Raw genomic sequence first — 23,200 nt, 5'->3', positions numbered from 1 at the left:
CCTCTCTCTTTTTACAGAGAAATTAAGTGGTATGTTTGTTCAAAACAAAAAAAAAATCAAAATGCTTGTAAACTTTGCAGCTATTCAAAAAGAGTATGGTAGGGAATTACCATATCAATTAGTCTTCTTTTAACATGACTGTGTAAGTCAGACTTTGAAAAAACAAAACAACCCCTGTGTAATTCAGGCTTTGAAAAATAAAAAAAAAAAAAACGTACAGAGAGGAACTCTGGTTTATGAAAGAGACACCAAAAAAAAATATATATATATATTTTTGAATGTAGGTAGGCCTGACGGTAATTACTCCAATTCAGAGGCTTCTCCTTAAAGCACGCATAAAAAAACATGCTATACGGTCCTCTGTGTTATTTTTATTCCTAAACAATATTGTCATGTCTGGGACATGTTTGCCTTGTCCACCGATGTTGGTTTGTGTATTGTTCCTAAAATACAAGACTACGAGATGATTAATAACACCTTACTCAACCTCTTATGAGAGGTTCTTAATAACAGACTTCCAGCAGAGGTAATGAATCAGTCTCGACAGTACATTAAAAAAAAAAAAAAAAACATGTAAAGACACCCCCACATATACTCTGTTGGTAAAAGGAACAAAAAAAAAAAAAAAAAACACAAAATATAAGATGCCATAAGGTACAAAATAATGTGTTATGTAGTTTCTAAGTATCAGAGTGAATGAAACTTCACTCCAAGCCCCAGGAAAAGACAAAAGAGAAACAACAACAAAAAAAAAAAAATTCCTACAGTTTCTGCATGTTCTAATGATTGAGATCTCATATCTGTGCACAGGTTTTTGAAAAATTTAGAAACTCTTTGGTACCAGTACTGAGCTCATTATAAAAGAAATTAAAAGCGAAAGCATGCGCGTTATTGTGATCACAATTCTTATTGATGGTCATTGACCCATGATATGTTCAGACCCCTGGGGAAAAAAAAAATGTTGGTTTACCCATAGACCGTTCATACATATCCATTACATCACACAGACACACCCATTCATTGAGATTGAATGCAATACGTTATGGGTAGGGAGTAGAGAAAAGAACCATACATTAGGAAATACAACATGGAGAAAAAAACTTAAATGTAATTTAACTATGGCCTAAAAGAAAACCGACACAGCTAGTCTGTTGTTTTGCCAAGATTTAACTTTTCTGAAAGAAAGAGAAACATATACAAAAAAAAAACAATGAACTCCTAGTACCTAGCCTAGAATACATTACCTTTGTTAGGTGTGTGTTTTTAGGTATATATATATACACATCTATATACACACACCTGCTTTCTATGTAAGTATTTTTTTATGAGTTCACTGAACCTGTAAAATATAAACTTGTAGATGAAAGTTAGTACTTTAGCCTTTTTCCATTCTTTGATACCCCAAGAAAGCAATCCATACCACCTTGTTACATTTACATTCGTATATGGTCACTGACATTCACACCTGGATCAGGTGAAAATAAAAATCTCAGATCATAGACATCTGAGTCCCACATTAGATCTGGTATTTCCTCCACTGTTTCTACCTTGCTTATATTCAAGCTTTGTTTACAGTAAGGAGTTCTAGCAGGTACCATAGATAGGTTGTGCTTCCCTTCTGCATTTTCTGTTGGAATGGAACAAACTGTTTTCTGTGGAACCTTAACAATTTGATCACAAGATTGTGTTACTTCATTCAGTTCTTTCCTACACTGTGTTATGTCTGCATGACACGCTTCATATTTTACCTTGAGAGCATGTTGTGATAATTCCATTGTTTTACTGGTATTTTCCCAATCACGAACATGAGACTTCAGTAGTTCAATCTCATTTTTAAATGCATTCATTTTTGTATATAACTCAATTTCCTTCAGAACTGATTTCCTGTGTTCTAATCTGAGATCTCTTTCAATGTTATTTACATGCAAATGGGCACATGAAGACATTTGCCTTTGACTACCGGCAGGGCTATGTCTATTGAACGTATCTTTGGAGGCTTTGTAATGGTAATGGTGCCTCTTTCTGTTTGAAAAGGTGTGAGATTCTCCTGTAGGGTGACTTGCTAAACTGGTATTGTAATAGAACTTTGATTTTACAGACTTGGACCTTTTTAATACATTGTAGCACTGGTGCATACAGTCCATGATATACTGATATGAATCTTTCAGAGGATTAAAAATAAATCCACATTTAATTTTAAATTTTGGATGGGCATTAGATATTAGGAGGGTTTTATACTCAGGGTCCTCTCTGTGTCCATTTCTCCCTTTGACTCCATAGTAGGCTGACCATAGCCTGCTTGCATAAAGAAGTGGATTCTCATTGTTTTCCTGTTTTGTTCTATACGCTGCTATCAAACCCAGGTCAAAGGGATGTAATATTTTTTGTCAATTCATCTACAGTTTCATTGTAATCTGCTCTTCCTTCTTTAACATGATCTGGTAAGGAAGACCATGTGTCTAAGTTAACTGTTAATAGTAACACTTTCACCTGATCTCTGGAATTGGCAACCCCCAGCAATTTACATCTTTGCAAGACATTGTCTGCATGAAATGTTATGTGCACTCCTGGCAACAGTTTGCCAATATTATTAGCTACAAGTAGCACATCTTCTAAAAATTGTCTGTCTTCCCTAACTGTATATAGTGCTATGCTCTCAATTCCTGTTGATCTGCATACCTGCACTTCCTCATATGTAGGAACCATCTTTAATTATTATATATATATATTTTTTTTAAATAGACTAAATCTTCATGCATAGAGACATTGGACAACCGCTCTTTTAGGCTCCATTCACATCTGGGCGTTTTAACGCCTGAAGAAAAATGCCTGTAGCTGAAAAAAAGTACATGAGCTTCTTTCTGGGCTGATTACCAGCGTTTTTGATAGATGTCAATGCCTGCCTCCAAAAACGCCTGGTAAAAAAAAAAACGGGAAAATAACGGTAAAAATTGCGGTAAAAATCGTGGTAAAAAAAAAAAAACGCACGAAAACGCTACGCTCAAGTGTGATTGCAGCCTTAATCTCATTCTAATGCCTCTGGACTCTTCGAGTACAAATTCTTTACTATATTTAGCTTTTGTCTTACTGTATACCCCTAAAGTTATGTGTTCCACAGTAAATTAACAATAGGCTCCCTATTGATTACACGCTGTACAACACAACTATTAATTATAACCCATTTCTATATTAAGCATATACATTTTTAGCATCCAAATTAAGCCCTTCCTTAGTGTGCCTTTTGTAAATATTGAAACCCTCTGAGATATTGCTGAAAGAGACCACCAATTTTATGTCCCAGTCATGGTCGCCATTTTGTTGCCTTTTGTTCTGTGTACCTGTGCATACACCCCCATTATTTTAATAGCATGCACCTATACACATCTAGATCCAGAGAGATCTTTACACAAAAGAGATAGTTCAATCAGCAATACACATTTATTGAATGGGTTACATAATAGATATATACATATATACAAATTACCCACAATAGCCCTATTTACAATACCATGTACGTATTGAGCATGGAGTTAAGTTACATTTTCACTTCAGGCATGGTGACTGCAGTGTGTATTCAAACACTAAAGAGAAAAAGCATGTATACATTCTAAGTGTGAGAGGTATAGTCTATATTTACCATCCCCAGTATCTTCATCCTAGTCTGCTTGCCAGAGAGAGTGATCTCTCTCCTCAGCTATATTAATATAGACCCATCTCGTCTTGTTCAGAACCATTCTGATTGGTGTACCCTATATTTAGCATAACTCAGCCTCTCGATAGCCCTCCTCTCTGGGTGGGGATTAATCATGTTAGGTCGTCTCCTGGGCCAAATTGTCCATCCTTGGACAGCCAACCAACTTCATTACATATCTAAAGAGACAGTCTTTGAAGTAGAGGGCTAGATAAAGGAATGACCTGTCATGGAAGATTATCAATTATTTTCTGGCCCCGTAATGTCTGGGGAAAAGGAACATAATTACGGGGCTGTACTACCGTTTGTTTATCAGTGTAAATAGCAGACCCCTCCTGGTAGCTCAGGCCTGCATTTTAAATGGACTTGTTAAACAGGTTCCTAAAACTGACTGCCGACTGAAAATCACACAACTTCATATAAGTGACAATCATATCTCAACTAAATGTAAAATCAAACTCAATATCTCATACATGTATATATTTACATTAATATATTTACAATCTCTAATGGGAATTTATACATAACTCCTCCTCATCATCACAACACGGTAAGGGAGATTACGCCTAAACTGCATATGGCAACAGATGCCCGCTTGGAGCCTGCAGAAAGCAAAGGCCCCACATAACATAATGGTTTAGGTGTAATCTCCTTTTGAGCGTTTGTCACTCTATCTGAAATAAAACTAGTTGGAAAAAAAACTCTATAAACTCTCCGTCTCTACAGACCCACATTCCTGGATCTCAGTGTCAGCAGTTCATTACTTGTTCTGGATGTAATACCTCCATAATGATGGGAAAAAAAAAATAAAAAATACTAAGAGTCCAAACCACAAAAAAAAATGAGGATAAGAGTTCTCAATAGTCCAATAATAATGGAATGAAAGTCCATAATGCAAATCTGGTCCTGTTGCTCTTGCTTCTGGGACGGCCTTCCATGGGGATTCCAAATGGATAAAGCGTATTCCGTATAAGGCTATGGACCAGCTTTCCTGGCTTTCTGTGATTATACTTTATTATTGTGGACACAGGTAGGGAGAGAAACACGTGTACTTTTCAGACATATGCATTCAAATGACTGCTTATCTTGTAATTATGAGTAGTAAGGACCTTTGTTTAGCCTTGCTATAGATTTACTGTGACCTAATAGTGAGACCCTTTTTCATTGAAATGTTTATCAATTTGAATAGTTACCCCCTTCAACCAGGTGCTTCTAGATTTTCATCACCCCCTTTATTCATCCATTGTCATATGCCTGCAGATAACTCCAGGGGGGTTCTGTTCCTACCCGCAACTCACCACTGACTCTGTTTACTGAAACTGTGTTCAGTTATCCAAACCCCGGTGGGCTCTTCGCTGGTGCCACACAATTGTGCACGTAGTTTCGTCCTTTGCTAACGTATGTAGCTACGGTAGGAGTCATGCCTTTTGGCATCACACAACTTCATATAAGTGACAATCATATCTCAACTAAATGTAAAATCAAACTCAATATCTCATACATGTATATATATATATATTTACATTAATATATTTACAATCTCTAATGGGAATTTATACATAACTCCTCCTCATCATCACAACACGGTAAGGGAGATTACGCCTAAACTCCATATGGCAACACACCCTTTGGAGCTACAAAAGCTTAAACGCTTCTGGGAAGGCTGTCCATAAGGTTTAGCAGTGTGTCTATTAGAATGTTTCAACATTCTTCCAGAAGCGCATTTGTGAGGTCAGGCACTGATGTTGGAGAGAAGGCCTGGCTCGTAGTCTCCACTCTAATTCATCCCAAAGGTGTTCTGTCGGGTTGAGGTCAGGACTCTGTGCAGGCCAGTCAAGTTCCTCCAACCCAAACTCACTCATCCATATCTTTATGGACCTTGCATTTGCACTAGTGCACAGTCACGTTGGAACATCAAGGGGTCATCCTCAAACTGTTCCTTACAAAGTTAGGAGCATGAGATGGTCCAAAATGTCTTGGTATGCTGACACCTTAAGAGTTCCCTTCACTGGAACTAAGGGGCCAAGCCCAATCCCTGAAAAACAACCCCACACCATAATCCCCCCTCCTACAAATTATTTGGACTAGTGCACAAAGCAAGGTCCATAAAGACATGAATGAGTGAGTTTGGGATGGAGGAACTTGAATCCTGAGAGGTGTTCTATTGGATTTAGGTCAGGCGAGTGTGGGGGCCATTCAATGGTATCAATTCCTTACTCCTCCAGGAACTGGCTGAATACACTCACTGGGCATTGATGTGCACCAGGAGGAACCCAGGGCCCACTCTACTGGTGTAGGGTCTGACAATGGGTCCAAGCATTTCATCTCAATACCTAATGGCAGCCATGGTGCCATTGTCTAGCTTGTAGAGGTCTGTACGTCCCTCCATGGAAATGCCTACCCAGACCATCACTGACCCATCATCAACCTGGTCATGCTGAACGATGTTACAGGCAGCATAACATTCTCCTGGGCTTCTCCAGACCCTTTCAGATCTGTCACATGTGCTCAGGGTGAACTTGCTCTCATCTGTCGAAAGCACAGGGTGCCAGTGGTGGACCTGCCAATTCTGGTGTTCAATGGCAAATGCCAATCGAGCTCCATGGTGCTGAGCAGTGAGCACAGGGCAAACTAGAGGATGTCGGGCCCTCAGGCCACCCTCATGAAGTCTGTTTCTGATTCTTTGGTCAGAGACATTTACACCAGTGGCCTGCTGAAGGTCATTTTGTAGGGTTCTGGCAGTGCTCATCTTGTTCCTCCTTGCACAAAGGAGCAGTTACTGGTCCTGCTGAGGGGTTAAGGACCTTCTACGGCCCTGTGCAGCTCTCCTAGAGTAACTGCCTGTCTCCTGGAATTCTCTTCATGCTCTCGAGACTGTGCTGGGGGACACAACAAATCTTCTGGCAATGGCACGTTATTGATGCGCCATCGTGGAGGAGTTGGACTGCCTGTGCAATCTCTATAGAGTCAAGGTATCACCGCATGCTACCAGTAGTGACACCTACTCTAGCCAAATGAAAAACTAGTAAAAAACAGTCAGAAAAGGTGAGTAGGGAAAAGAAAAATTCAGTGGCCCCCACATGTAAATCCATTCCTGTTGGATAATGACCAGATCAATATCACAGGTGTTTAATTGACTTGATGCAATACCCTGATTAAAAAGTGTTCCTTTTATTATTTTGAGCAGTGTATATTGTAAGTGCTATCCCAAATTAGCTGCAAAAAGTGAAAATACAAATTAAGTTATATTAGATAATATTACATTGTTTTAGTAATAGCACTGTGTGATGTACAATTTATGCAAACTCTTCTGAACATTTGAAAAATCTAACTCCCAGCCTACTTGTCATATTTAGCTTTGCTCATTTCTCATTTAAGTATATCTGAAGTCATTCTTTTTTTTTTTTTAATTTTGAATAGAATAGGGAAGGGTAAGTGACTATTGGGCCCAGAACTGTAAGTGAGAGAAAATCTAAAACTCCAGTTGTAGAAGAGCAACATTCCAATTAAGCACTTGTTTTGTTGACAATGCTCTAAGAGGAGATTTCCCTTCTTTTGAAGAAATCTCCTCTCACTTGATGTTGTGTTTCCGGGAGAGAAAAAGAATGAATATCTTCTTAATGTGTATGACAACCCCAGCAATGAACTTCTCTTATTTGCTCACTTTTAGTTGGTAATTATACATTTAAAGGCATTTGTTTTATCTATTTATTAATTACAAAAAACTACCTAATGATCGACCGTCCTGTGCTTATTATCTTAAGGAGCCATTCCAGTTTTCATTTTGCACTACAGAGAATTAAGTCTTTATGTTTTGGAGATCAGGAGAATGGATGGAGGGCACTATAGCTGGTAAACATTCAGGAGGTGCTACTACCGCTTCCTGATACCTGTTTTTGTGGGGGGGGGGGCGTGGCAACCGCTGAGAGTAATGGCTGCATGAGACACCTGCTCCTCCAAGAGTCAAGCTCAAGCTAATCCCCCAGAGCCGATCCAGCCTTCCAAGGAGCTCCAGCTGTCTTCTCCAGTGCCCCAGAACTGCCAGGAATGCCCCGACACCACAGGGAAGCTGCACAGCTTCAGAAGCTGCCCTTGATTCTTCCAGACGATACAGAAGGGTCTCCTCCAAAATGGCAGAGGGAGACACGATGGGGCGGCCACAGCCGGTCCTCTGGTGGCCACTCTGCCAAATACAGCAGAATAGAGTGCCAGCATTCCTCCCGGCCTGGAGATGCAAAATTCGGGCACCTCCACTCAATCTACAGGCAGCACAGCCAAATCAAGGCCGCGCAGAGACTTCTGTGAGGAGAAGGTTTTCCCAGAACCCTCTATAGAGGTAAGCGCTCTAGACACCCCCTTGCCTACACACCAACTACAGAAGACCCCATAGTCTCTTTCCCTACCCAAGGCATGCCTGTCTCTGCCACCATACTCAAAGACATGCTACTATCTCTCAGAGCCTCACTAGAAGCAGACCTCTTTACCTGTGTACACAAAGTAGCTACAGATATACGTGATCTAGGAGAAAGAGTTAATTACATAGAAGATAAAATGGAGGAACTCACTCAATCGTTTAACACCATGGTAGATGCACATACTGCGTGTGAAGAAGACATACTTTGGATCAAAGATAAAATTGCCGACCTCGAAGATAGATCTAGGCGCAATAATCTTAAGTTCCTTGGTATTTCAGAGAATATATCTTCCTCACAGTTGCTGCACTTTGTTCGTGAGTCTATTTCAAAAGGTGATCTCAGCGCTCACACATGAGGACTTACTAATCCAATGATAGGATCCACAGGGTCCCCACACCATCATTTCTCCCCTCTAATGTACCACGAGATGTCCTCGTACAGATTAATTCTTCCAAGTAAAGGAGAGACTACTTGGGGCCTCCCGCAAAAAAGATCAACTACCTGAGCAAGCCCTGAGTCTCCAAGAACTTTCAGACCTCTCAGCACACACTCTAAAGAAAAGGAAAAACCTTGATACTGTTACTAAGGCACTGAGAAACCACTCTATCATATAACAATGGAAGTATCCAGCCACATTAATGGAAGATGGCCTTAAGCTCCTAAGTTCCTAAGACATACTATCTATCCACCAACCTTCTTTGCGGCCAAGACCTCCTTTGCTCCAGTGAGGACTGGCTGGTAGTCTCTAACAGACGCTCCAACAAGAAACGCAACCCCTAAGTGTCTGGGATGTGATCCCCTTCAGATCCTTAAGCTACAAATAACATGAGCTCTTGGAACCTCATCAAAGTTTATTCTCTGTCCCCACATCCAAACCCCGTTTCAACCCCCACTCAGTGTTGCAGATTTACTGCCCATAGTTCTTATAGAACTCTCTTTTTACCATACCTCATGGCTATGCTGTTCCCCGTTAAACCATGGCCTTACTATGTTGTTTTTTGTTTCCTTTGGTTTATTCGCCTTTCTGTTCTAGTTTCTGCCAAATGTCTATGGCATTCCCACACTGATGCATCAGAAAAAATATCAACCAACTTGACCAACTGTCACCAGCAAACAAGGACGATAAAACTTTGCCTCACAAATCCATGGAGCACCAACTCCCTAGAGATACAAGTGAGTCTATAAAAAACACATATCAATCCCTCATAAACTTCCATGACACTACAAATAATGTCAATCAATGCACGTGGCCTTAACCACCCAGCAAAAAGGGTATCCCTCTGGCCTGGAGCCAGGACCCACAAAGCTGACATTCTAGCAGTCCAAGAGACTCATTTTCAGACTGATGCTGTACCCACCCTCAAACACAAGGACTTCCAACAAATCTAACTCTCCAGGTTTTCAACAAAGAAACGAGGCCTTTTAGTAGCAGTTCACCTTACATGCTAAAACCATTGACCTGGATAGCAGCTACATTATACTACAGTGCGATATCAACAACAAACCTTACACTCTGGCAAGAATCTATGCTCCCAACATTGGCTAACTACGCTTCCTGCGCAAACTGTTCAAAAAACTGACAACAAAAAAATACGGACATCTCATCCTTTGGGGGGACTTTATTCTCACAGTTGATCCCCATCTTGATATGTCCTTAGCACCTAAAGGCCAAGCGCTCTCACTTTGTGAACTTAGAAGACGTGTATGATGTATGGGGTTGCCTTCGTGCTATTGAGGACTTTTCGTATTTTTCCCCAATAGACTGGTTTTAAATTGTTTTACACATTGTTTTACAATTACGTTTTATACATTGATTTATTTGTTGTAGATAAGTGGCTTTTTCAACAAGTGTCCTCCTCCACTATTTCCTCTATCACGTGGTCAGACCATGCTGCTATAACTTTCACAATAGTGAAGCAAGAAACACTTCACCTCCGCTAAAGATCTGGTGATGTAACAACAAGCTCATTCAAAACCCTAGTGACCGTGCTTTGCTCTCAGCATATTAAAGAGTTTTTCTCCACCAATGACACAGATGACATCTCTACTTTTACCCTATGGTGTGCCCATAAGGCATACATGAGAGGTATACTTATAAAGATGGGGGCTTATACCAAAAGGAAATATACCTCAAGGCTTGATGCCCTTCTAGCAGGAATTCACACACTAGAAATCCAAAGCAAAAAATCACTGAACCACTCTACGTCCACCTCCCTCCTCGAACTACATACAGAACTCTGATGGTTGCTGTTTGAATAGCATGATCAATACATGTGCTTCCTTAAACTTAAATACTACACCCACAACAACAAAGCAGGGAAGTGTCTAGCAAACAGACTCAAAACCCAATGCACCAAAACCAAAATCCTCTATCTCTTCCACCCCTCCACTAACCAAAAACATCTCAACCCTCTGCAAATAGCAGATGGGTTTGCAGATTTCTATGGCTCCTTATACAATCTCCAGAATGATCCTGCCACACCACAACCCTTAGACCCCGATATTGCTAGTTTCTTAGCAGACTTAAACTTACCCTCTCTATCGCAGTCCCACATTCAACAACTCAATGCCCCTTTTTTGACTTCCGAGATAGAAACCGTTATTAAATCACTCCCATCAGACAAATCTCCAGGCCCCAATGGCTATTCAAATGAATACTACAAAATATTTAGATCCATATTGGCCCCCTACCTTGTCACTTTGTTCACTACAGCTCAATCGCAAGCCTCATTCCCAGCAGATATGCTGAGAGCACACATCGTCACTATCCCTAAACTAGGGAAAGATCCATCTACACCTTATAACTTTAGACCTATCTCCCTTTTAAATGTTGATATTAAAATGTATGTGTAACTGCTGGCGAGTCACCTAATAGATATTATGCCTACTCTAGCCTGACCAAACAGGCTTTACTAAAGGGAGACAAACCTCAGATGCCACTCAACATATTCTTAACTTTATAGAATTTGCTGAAAGATCTCAAACGGCTTCTCTGCTGCTTTCAATAGACGCAGGGAAGAAGTTTGATAAAGTCCATTGGGGCTACATGGCCCAAACTCTCCAGAAGTTCAGTTTCCGGGGTCCAATCTTATCATCCATACTAGCACTGTACTCATGTCTTTTTGTGCAAGTATACCACCGGGTTACTATCTAAAACTTTCAACATCACAAATAGGACACGACAAGGCTGCCCACTTTCCCCTCTGCTATTTAACCTGTTAATTGAGCCCTTAGGAGAAGCCATTTTCTCCCACACTACAATCACAGGGTTTAAGATCCAAAACAAACCCCATGTCATCAACCAGTTTGCAGATGATGTCATACTGCTATAACTAATCCAAGCCAATTAATGTACCACGTACATCAGCTCCTTGAACTTTTCAGTCGACTTTCATTCTACAAGGTAAACCAAACTAAATCTCTCATTCTTAATGTGACGCAACAATTTCCCCATATATGGTCTCCCAAGGGAATACCCTATCTTGGTATAACACTTACCCCCACTGTCTAAACTGTAACTGAGGCCAACTTTAGACCCCTCTTAACAAAACTAGAAGCAGAGCTTCGCCACATATCCCAATTCGAGCTATCGTAGGCAGAACATCAAGCTGCTTTTAAAATGCCTATACTACCACAAATTTTGTATCTCGTTCATACCCTCCCTATCCCGTCTAAACAATCTGTATTGTCAGCACTATCCTCCCTCCTTAAAAAATTCCTATGGCAGGGGAAAATGGCAAGATGTGCTTACGCGCAATATATTAAAAACAGAAAAGCAGGTGGAATCGGGTTAATAGACATTAAAGACCAAAAATTTGGTTCACCACTGCTACGGAAGCAAAAGAAACAGAAAAAGCAATGGCTCATACTCGAGAACTCCGCCTCCTGCTACTAGTTGATACATTAAAAACATTCCAATTAGATTATTTTCCTACTACAATCAAAGCCTCAATATTAGCCTGGAGATCAATGATTTCCTCGTCCTTGTCTCTAAAAGAGGGTCACCTGTTTAAATTCCCCATGAAAGCCCTCACCCTTCTACTACCACACCTTAACCCTACCAATTGGTCTAAGTAAAGACTGGAGTTAATAGACCAATTCTACACAGGACCTAAAATGTAAAATATGCCCACTATACAGCTCAAATATGAGCTCAACACCACTGAACACTTTAAAATGTTCAGTATCAGAAATTTCTTGATACAATTTCCTCCACCCAAAATTATTTCCACCCTAAAATTTGGCATTTCTACCAACAAACCTCCCACAAAATTAGGGGGAACCAAGTCCATTACAACCTGCTTCAATCTCCCTTTCCTTTTTTGTTGTTGTTGTTTTTTTTTTTTGTATATGATATAATCTTAATAAAAACCTGTTAAAATAATACCTGTTTTTTGTTTCTTTTTTTTTTAATCTCAATTTTACATTGCAGGTCTGTGCTGCATTTGCGAGTTAAGCGTTTGGCTTGCAGTTGCAGTGCGACCTCGTGGATCTCAGAGGGTAAGTTTAACAGGTGTTGAAGCCTGTCAAACTCTGAAGCCCAAGTTAAAATTGCCACAGCAGTTAAGCAAAACACCCCTGTCAGACTGTAACGTTAGTATTCAGGTGGGCAGTTGGTGGCAATAAAACCGTTGCTCAGCCACTTTTTTTTACTACCTCCAAGCCACCCTTTCCAAAGCACCTGTTTTTTATGTACATTTATAAATGCAAAATTAAGGTATTTTGCTGTAAGATTTCATAATGTAAAATCAGTAAAACCTGTTTGATAAAGGTTTAGCTTTAGTTCTACATTAAAGGGCTTTGTTCATGTATTTACAATAAACTTTATTTAAGGTAGAACTTCAATACAGTTATTTTTTTTTTTTTTAATTTGTAGTAATGTTTTTTTTTTTTAAGAAGGCATTGCTGCCTTTTACAAAGTCTCTAGTGGAATGCTTTCTCATTTTGGCTTCCAAAATGTTTACTGAGCATAGGACCTGTTACAAATGATCAAAAGAAGTCAATATATAAAAACATAATAAAAGTCAACTGCAACCTTATAAAAAACACTTTAGTTAACAGATGCTGCTGTTTCTTTTCTATTATTGTATAGGCAGTTTGTGATGTGTTTATTTAGAAGGGGAAACTCTGGGCAAATAAAAATAACGAAATAAATGCATTTAAAAAAAGTTTTGACTTTAGAAATACTTAAATGTTACATACATATATTGTGTATTTAGCAAAGTGCAGACAGGTCTGTGACCCAGGAACCAATATTTTAGACCGTAAAAGACAGGAGAATTTGCTCTGCTTAGTATTCAATACTATTTTAAAGGGTCTTCTTGCTAAAGTGTGATACTTCCACTGCCACAAAGCATATAATGTGAAAAGATGAGTAAGAAGATTGTAACTGTATCTGTGTACTTGTAACAACATAGTAGAGTACTGTATGTTTATATGTGATTTTTTTTTTTTTGCAGTAGGTAATTTTTTTAAGAAAAACTTTTGAAAGCTTCACTGTAAAAAAAAGTATTGTGTACAGAATAAAGAAAAATATTCAAAACAATTATACATTTATGTACGGAAAGTATAATTTAATAAATATATATATACTGTATATATATATATATATATATATATATATATATATATATATATATATAGACCACAGGGCTTTTTTTTTTGTCTTGGCCACAAAAAAAGCAGCCTGTTGTACCTTTATTGTATTTGTTTTATTCTGTTATCTATTTTTTATTCTATTTCCTTAAAGCTTATTGGATTAAATCCACCCATGTACACATATACATGATATATACACACACTTTACTGCTTCAATGTATTCTCTTTCCTTGCAGGTTATTTGAGACTCTTCAGTCCTTGTTCTGGTCAATTTTTGGTCTCATCAATCTCTATGTAACAAAGGTGCAACCTGATCACAAGTTTACAGAATTTGTCGGTGCAACCATGTTTGGGACCTATAATGTCATCTCCTTGGTTGTTCTTCTGAACATGTTAATAGCCATGATGAACAACTCCTACCAGCTCATTGCTGTAAGCAACATTTTTTTACCTTTATATTACAAAGATCTAATAACATATTTCTTCTAGAACAACCAAACAATATAAAATCAAGTCAGATGAAATAAAGTAGCTAATCTTTCCTCAAGTGGGAGTTGCTGTGAAGTAGCAAAAAAGTTTGTAACTCCTGCTTGAGAAAGTGTTAGTGCTGACCCAAAATGTGGCATGGTGTATTAGAATGTTCTGTTGTACTGTTTGTCACACTGAAATATGTGAATTCTGATGGACAGATTGGAGGATAAAATAAAATAGCAAATTTGGAAATGTCAGTCTGAAGTCCCTGGTGCCATTCCTTATTGTTGCCAATGACATTCCCATAGGTGCCTGAGTGGTTGGGCCATTGTATGAGCAATTTAATTCATGTAGAGATGCTCAGTCATTATATACTTTTTCTCAATTATGTTTACATGACATATCTGTTTTCTTTATCTGCTGAAAAAGCAGCAGGACTTCTTAGGAGTTTTCTATGTTGTAGCCTAATTAGACCTTTGATAAAAGTATCTGCCTTCATGCATCAACCTGTGGAAACTGTTCTAGCTGATCCCTCTGCTGTTGTACAGTGTGTATTGCACTGGAGGCCTAGAACAGTTCATATTGTTGTAATAATGTTTATAGGAGGACTATTAAGTTTTTGTAGAAGCTCTGCTTTACCAGACTTAATGCATGAACATAGTGAGACATAAACAGTGTTAAAGTGGGATTCTCTACTATGTAATGGAATCTGAGTTTATTTTTCCTAAGATGTAGAAAACCCTTTTTAAATTCTTTGTGTCATTTCAAATAAGGGTAGGAATAATGGAACCCAATTAAACTCTCATCTTAAATCAGCTAAATACATTTCAGAATGAACAAGTATATTCTGTAGGGCAGCTAACAAATCTCTGGGATTTTTTTAAGGTGAACTGTCTCTCAGAAAGTTGCAACTGACACTGTATTTTGTATAAAATCCAACGTTTATTTTTTTTTACTCAACCTAAACAGCAGGTTTGGCATGTTAAAGACTTATGAGATTAGGTGCTAAAAAATATCAATAATATGAGAACACTAATAAACTGAAGCCATTGTAATGCTAGCTCAACCACAGTATTTTGTGTTTACATATAGAACATATTTGTCTACTACATTGTTTCATCATGGTTGCATGATATTTTATGTTTTTGGGGTTGTACTTCATATGTGTAAATAGAGATAACACAAATACGTATAAGTATAGTGACAGATACGCATAAAGATAATATTTGAAAAAAATAACAAGAATACTTAAGGATGTGGTTTCGCAATGGAGTCCCCCCATGATGGCGTGGCACACAGGTGACCACAGACACATGCTTTCACTGTGAGAGTCAGGTCTTATAGGTTTTGGCTATGGTAATATAGGATTTGTGTGTAAAGAATTGCCAACCCCTAGCTAACTCTTTTGCAAGCAACAATTTGACCTTCTAAGGAATATGGCACATTCCTGGTTTGTCCATAAAGTCAGTTTACAATCACATTCCTTTGTTATGAGTCATTTAAGGTAACCAGAATAACCAGGATATTAGAGCCTTTATTAGATACATGTGAGGTCAACAATAATAAGGAGTATGAACTATGACATTTCCCTATCATTCATATAGACCACAGACTCGGTTGCACAAATATAAAGTTAGCATGTCCATCATCTGTAACAGTAGAGTAGATGCCAAAAACTGTAGAAGAGTTCCAGTATCTCAATGAGTTTCACAGAGATGCTTCTTCAGGAGAACTAAAGAAAGAACAAAAAGGAACATAGTACATAAATATTATTATGAAGCACATACAATATGGTCTGGGGTGATCCATTCAGACTGGCCATATAGGTATAATTTCCTTTGCATAGAGGATTACTATTAGGGTCACAAAATACTGGATTTTATATAGAATACAGTGTCAGTTGTAATTTTCTGAGAGACGGTTCACCTTAAAAAGCCCAGAGATTTGTTGACCACCCTATGAGATGGATTTGTTCTTTCTATATATACAGGATGTGGGGAGTAACAGTCCCAAGTGAACTCTAGGCAACATTTTCTATAAATATATTTCAAGGGCAGCAAAATAAAAGCTATATAAAGTAACAAAGTAGCAAACAAGTACTATCTGAAAGTTCCCCATTGTTGGTGTCAATAGCAGGAGTTAGACCCCATTGTTGGTGTCAGTGGAGGATTAGTGTCCCAAGAGCCAGATAAAGGCAAGCAAAAGGCAGTATCCGGTCCTCAGGCCACAGGAGACCACTGGTATACAGCATTATTTCTCACTTTGGACTAAATAGGTACTGGGCCTTAAAAGTATGAGGGCCCTAGGCAGTATAGAAGCCATGCTTGCATTGTTGAGCCCTATTAGGCCTATTTTTTAATTTACACTTAATTCAGATAAGATTTCATTATTAAACAATAAAAATGCTTATGTTACATTATTATTACAATTTACTATAAAGTTCACCTGTGCCCATACTATGGACAATAACATTTTTGTATATCCAAGCAGGAAAAGAGCTTTAAAACAAGCCATCGTGTCTGTCTAGCTGTTTTTGTAATGAAGTTATTAATTCTCAAATCTCCTCCAAATATCACTACAGAAGACTGTCAAGATCTTCTCTCAGAAAAAAGTTAATATGTCAATCCCTGTATTGTAAACTTTAAAAATGCAATTTCTTTACAGTGTTTATAGATGCAGAGATGAATGAGGGCTTGTTTTAAAGTGCTTTTACAAATATGTAAAGCATGCATATTCAAGACACAAAATCAATTTAAATAGAATTTTATCTAGTACATGCCCCAGTTGTACTAAAAACAAAGCATAAAAGTCCTAGTGCACAGAGGGTGTCTGTCCCAGATAAAAGGAATGTCTCCAAATGGCAATTGTAAAAGGGGGGAAAAGGAAAAAGAACCTCAGTTCGTCAGTTCATGGAATAAAATTAATATTACAAAGTCCCATTGGAAATGTCATAAAAGTAGCAGCGGCAGTCATCCTATGAGTGTGTCCAACTCTGGAAAAACATAAAGGAAAAGAAGGGGGGGGGGTGCCAACTGAGTATAGTATTAAAGCAATCTTTTAATATCACTTTGTAAAACACCCACAAGGTTAAGGTTAAAAGGTGCTCATATTAGAATGATCAGCCCGGGGTGTAGATCTGTCCTGCAGGCTCTGCCCTGTTATGACCTGAATGCTGGGTGGTGGGTGAAGCAAGACAGGTGTCCTCTGCAGCAGTAGGAGTCTCATGCAGGCCAGCCTGGAACACACGGGCAGAAGTAATGTCATTGGAGAAGCTGAAGTCGGGGCTGTAAACAGTCAAGGCTACGTGCTCCAGAAGGCCAGTAGAAGGAGCTGTGGGCTCTGAGCTCATAGCCTTGATTGTTTACAGACCCTGCTTCCATTTCTCCGGTGACGTCACTTCTGCCCATGTGTTCCACGCTGGCAAGCGTGAGACTCCTACTGCTGCAGAGGACACCAGTCTCCCCTTGCCCACCGCCCAGGGGTCAAAACATAACATAGTGGAGCCTGCAGGAAGGATCTAAACCCCTGGCTGATCATTCTGATATGAGCACCTTTTAACCTTGATCTTGTAAGTGTTTTACAAAGTGATATTAAAGGATTACTCTGATACTACACTCAGCTGACACCTCCCTTTCCCCTTCTTTCCCAGTTGTACTAAAGCTCACTCAATGCAGAATGAGTATCAAAGCAGCCTCTCATCAAATGATTCTACTCACTTTAATTCTCTAGTGTGTGTATCACAGAGTGCTGTTCAAAACAATAATAAAACAGTTCTTAGAGGGGAAACCCTGCATGCTCAAATTCTGAACCTTTTAGGAGAATAAAGTTAAAAAACAAGGCAATTCAACAGATTGGGTGTGCTTTAGTGAGTCAATTCATGTTTCACTTGGAAATACATAGACTTTGTTAAGAAAATACATTTTACATTATAACATTCATTTTTTAAATTTCCTTCTAGGATCATGCAGACATTGAATGGAAGTTTGCTAGAACAAAGTTGTGGATGAGTTACTTTGAAGAAGGTGGAACACTTCCCACTCCATTCAATATAATACCTAGCCCCAAATCTGCATGGTATTTTTTTAAATGGATACAGAAACAAGTATGCAAGAAAAACACAAGAAAAAAGCCGGAAAGCTTTGGAGCAATAGGTGTACGTATCTTGTTAACATATATAACTAAAATCATACACAACACCAACAAGTAGATAATATATATTCAGCATTGGAAATCACAATTTGACTTATTTGGATAACAAAAAATGGCTTACATTAATATCCTCAGAACATTAGTACTGCGACACTTGTTGTAAAGGGGAAGATGCCTATAGATTTAAAGAGGAAGTACAGTCTGTAGTTTTTTTTGTTTTTTTACCTGGAAAGTAAAGGCATAATGTACTAGAATGCATTGCATATTTTGCCCATCTTCTTTCCGGGGCTGCGGACTCTGGCTGTGCTACCGGCCTGGAGCCATGTGACGTCACTCCTGCGCATGCGCGCGGGAACCGCCAGTGACAGCACAGGGCTCTGAAGAAATGGCACAAGTGGCCGTTCCATCGGAGCGCATGCACCGATGATGTCATTGGCGCAGTATACAGTAAATACAGCTGCAAGAAAAAGTTTGTGAACCGTTTGGAATGATATGAATTTCTGCACAAATTGGTCATAAAATGTGATCTGATCATCATCATCAAAGTCACAACAATAGACAATCACAGTCTGCTTAAACTAATAACACACAAAGAATGAAATGTTGCCATGTTTTTTTTGAACACACCATGTAAACATTCAAAGTGCAGGTGGAAAAAGTTTGTGAACCCTTGGATTTAATAACTGGTTGAACCTCCTTTGGCAGCAATAACTTCAACCAAACATTTCCTGTAGTTGCAGATCAGACGTGCACAACGGTCAGGAGTAATTCTTGACCATTCCTGTTTACAGAACTGTTTCAGTTCAGCAATATTCTTGGGATGTCTGGTGTGAATCGCTTTCTTGAGGTCATGCCACAGCATCTCAATCGGGTTGAGGTCAGGACTCTGACTGACTGGGCCACTTCAGAAGACGTATTTTCTTCTGTTTAAGCCATTCTGTTGTTGATTTACTTCTATACTTTGGGTCATTGTCCTGTTGCAACACCCATCTTCTGTTGAGCTTCAGCTGGTAGACAGATGCCCTTAAGTTCTCCTGGAAAATGTCTTGATAAACTTGGGAATTAATTTTTCCTTCGATGATAGCAATCCGTCCAGGCCCTGATGCAACAAAGCAGCCCCAAACCATGATGGCCCCACCACCATACTTCACAGTTGGGATGAGGTTTTGATGTTGGTGTGCTGTGCCTCTTTTTCGACACACATAGTGTTGTGTGTTTCTTCCAAACAACTCAACTTTGGTTTCAACTGTCCACAGAATATTTTGCCAGTACTGCTGTGGAACATCCAGGTGCTCTTGTGCAAACTGTAAACGTGCAGCAATGTTTTTTTTGGACAGCAGTGGCTTCCTCTGTCGTATCCTCTGATGAAATCCATTCTTGTTTAGTGTTTTACGTATTGTAGATTCGCTAACAGGGATGTTAGCATTTGCCAGTGACTTTTGTAATCTTTAGCTGACACTCTAGGATTCTTCTTCACCTCATTGGGCAGTCTGCGCTGTGCTCTTGCAGTCATCTTTACAGGACAGCCACTCCTAGGGAGAGTAGCAGCAGTGCTGAATTTTTTCCATTTATAGACAATTTGTCTTACCGTGGACTGATGAACAGCAAGGCTTTTGGAGATACTTTTATAACCTTTCCAGCTTTATGCAAGTCAACAATTCTTAATCGTAGATCTTCTGAGAGCTCTTTTGTGCGAGGCATCATTCACATCAGGCAATGCTTCTTGTGAAAAGCAAACCCAGAACTGGTGTGTGTTTTTTATAGGGCAGGGCAGCTGTAACCAACACCTCCAATCTCATCTCATTGATTGGACTCCAGTTGGCTGACATTTCACTCCAATTAGCTCTTGGAGATGTCATTAGTCTAGGGGTTCACATACTTTTTCCACCTGCACTGTAAATGTTTGTTCAATAAAAACAACATTTCATTCTTTGTGTGTTATTAGTTTAAACAGACTGTGATTGTCTATTGTTGTGACTTAGATGATGATCAGATCACATTTTATGACCAATTTGTGCAGAAATCCATATCATTCCAAAGGGTTCACATACTATTTCTTGCAGCTGTATCTCCTAAACGGTGCAGGTTTAGGAGATATTTACAGTATCTAAAGGTAAGCCTTAATATAGGCTTACCTATAGGTACAAACATTACAGGGGGGTTTACAACCTCCTTGAGTGTGTAACCCAATGCAAAGGCAAGAATAACTTGGTTGTAAACTAATCTTCCATTGTCTTTCTAGAGCTTGTAAGTTTTTTTAGAGTTCCTAAAAATGATATTCAGTTTTCAAGCAAAGAGCAGCCAGACCTTCCACCTATAAAATCTTTTAATATAGTGCTATAAAATCCTCAATAAAAGTTTTGAAAACTTACATAGTTACATAGTTAGTGAGGTTGAAAAAAGACACCAGTCCATCCAGTTCAACCTATGATGTGTGTGTGTGTTTGCTGTTAACCGTACATTGTATACCCCTCTATGTTGTGGTCTTTAAGGTGCCCATCTAATAGTTTTTTGAAACTATCAATGCTCCCTGCTGATACCAATGTTTGCGCAAGAGAATTCCACATCCTTACTGCTCTCACAGTGAAGAACCCCCTGCGTATTTTAAGGTTAAACCGCCTTTCCTCTAGTTTTAATGAGTGGCCACATGTCTTATTGTATTTCCTTTCTCTGAATAGGTTTTTCCATATGCTAGGGTTGCCAGTACAATATTTGTACATTGATATCACATCTCCCCTCAATCGTCTCTTCTCCAGAGAGAATAAGTTCAGTGCTTGTAGTCTTTCCTCATAGCTGATGCCCTCCATTCCCCTAATTATTTTTGTTGCCCTTCTCTGGACTTTCTCCAGTTCCAGCACATCCTTCCTGAGGACCGGTGCCCAGAACTGGACCGCATACTCCAGATGTGGCCGGACCAGAGTCTTGTAGAGTGGGAGAATAATTTCTTTTTATACATCCCAGTATTCTGTTGGCTTTGCTTGGAGCGGCTTGGCATTGCATGCCACTGCCAAGCCTGTTGTCTACCAGTACCCCCAGGTCCTTTTCCATCCTAGACTCACCCAGAGGTTCCCCCCCTAGGGAGTAGCTTGCTTTCTGGTTTCTGGCACCCAGGTGCATTACTTTACATTTTTCAACATTAAACCTCATCTGCCATGTAGTTGCCCACCCCATAATTTTGTTCAGGTCCGCTTGTAAGGTTTCCACATCCTGCCCAGAATATATTGGTCTGCTTAGTTTAGTATCATCCGCAAATACTGAGATTTTACTCGATATCCCCTCCTCTAGATCATTTATGAATAAATTAAATAGGATTGGCCCCAGGACAGAACCCTGGGGGACCCCGCTTTCCACACCCGCCCAATCGGAGTACTCCCCATTAATCACCACCCTTTGCAAGCTCCCCTGGAGCCAGTTCTCAATCCAGGTACTCACTTTATGGTCCATACCTACCTTCCTTAATTTGAACAGTAAGCGTTTGTGGGGAACGGTGTCAAAGGCCTTTGCGAAGTCCAGGTACACCACATCCACAGGCTTTCCTTTATCTAGGTGGCAGCTCACTTTATCATAGAAGGTTAATAGATTGGTTTGGCAAGAACGATTTTTCATGAATCCATGCTGATTACTACTAATAATACCGTTTTCATTACTAAAGTCTTGTATGTGGTCCCTTAACATCCCCTCCAAAATCTTGCAGACTACTGATGTTAGGCTGACCGGCCTATAGTTACCCGGGATATATCTCGGCCCCTTTTTAAATATTGGTACCACGTTGGCTTTTTTCCAATCAGCTGGCACCATACCCGTCTGTAAACTATCCTTAAAGATCAAGAATAATGGTCTGGCAATCACCTGGCTGAGCTCTTTAAGAACCCTCGGGTGCAAGCCATCCGGTCCTGGTGATTTATTTATGTTAAGTTTCTCTAGTTTAGTTCTAAGTCTATCTTCTGTTAGCCATGGCGGTATTTCCTGAGGTGTGTTCTTTAGTTTGGCCTTACAAGCTGGGTTAGTGTAGCCCCTCAATTCTTTTGTGAAGACTGAAGAGAAGAAATTATTTAACACTACCGCCTTTTCCCTGTCCTCTGTGTCCAAAACTCCCTTATCGTCTTTTATGGGGCCAATGTGTTCTGGCCTCGCTTTCTTACTGTTTATATACTTAAATAATTTCTTCGGGTTCTTTTTACTCTTTTTATGTCTCTCATGTTCTATTTTAGCCGCCCTGATTTCGTCTTTACATTTCTTATTACACTCTTTGTAATACTTGAATGCTGCCAATGACCCCTCAGTCTTGTATTTTTTGAAGGCCTTTCCTTTATTATTAATATGCATTTTTATGTTGGAGTTTAGCCACCCAGGGTTTAGTTTTGCTCTTTTAAATTTATTTCCCTTTGGAATGCACTGGTCAATCCCTTTGTTAAGTATGCTTTTGAAGCACTCCCATTTTTCCTCCATGTTCTTTGTTCCAAGGGTTCTATCCCATTTGATATTTTCTAGCAGAGAGCGCAGTTTTGGGAAATTGGCTCTTTTGAAATTCAGTGTTCTTATATTGCCCTTGTGTTTACTATTACTATAATTAATACTGCAACTAATTGACCTATGGTCACTGTTTCCTAAGTTGTCCCGTATTTCTATATCCGTGAGCAGGTCTGTATTGTTGGTAATCAGTAGGTCAAGTACCACATTGTTTCTTGTCGGTGCATTCACCATCTGACCCATGAGATTGTCCTGCAAAACATTTAGGAACTGCCGAGCCTTGGCTGAATGCGCGGTTCCTTCTGCCCAGTCTATATCTGGAGAATTAAAGTCCCCCATTATAATGACATTTCCCATCCTTGCTGCCAATCCTATCTGTAAAAGGAGGTCCACCTCCCCCTATTCC

At 39.3% G+C, this 23,200-nt stretch overlaps 1 protein-coding gene across 2 annotated transcripts in view; it reads left to right on the top strand.

The window, feature by feature from the left end:
- The window catches only part of TRPC4 (transient receptor potential cation channel subfamily C member 4), a 325,733-nt gene that overhangs the window by 273,012 nt on the left and 29,521 nt on the right, over positions 1-23,200 (top strand). For both annotated transcript variants that reach the window (XM_082247790.1, XM_082247791.1), the window contains exons 7-8: positions 13,941-14,136; positions 18,134-18,328. In XM_082247790.1, the coding sequence (XP_082103916.1) occupies positions 13,941-14,136; positions 18,134-18,328 (391 nt within the window). The remainder of the gene's footprint in view (positions 1-13,940; positions 14,137-18,133; positions 18,329-23,200) is intronic.

The sequence above is a fragment of the Pelophylax lessonae genome (assembly GCF_965119305.1).
Source record: "Pelophylax lessonae genome assembly, chromosome: 2".
NCBI classification, from domain to species: domain Eukaryota; kingdom Metazoa; phylum Chordata; class Amphibia; order Anura; family Ranidae; genus Pelophylax; species Pelophylax lessonae.
The sequence above is the reverse complement of the archived record's forward strand: the minus strand, read 5'-3'. Positions and strand labels throughout refer to the sequence as shown.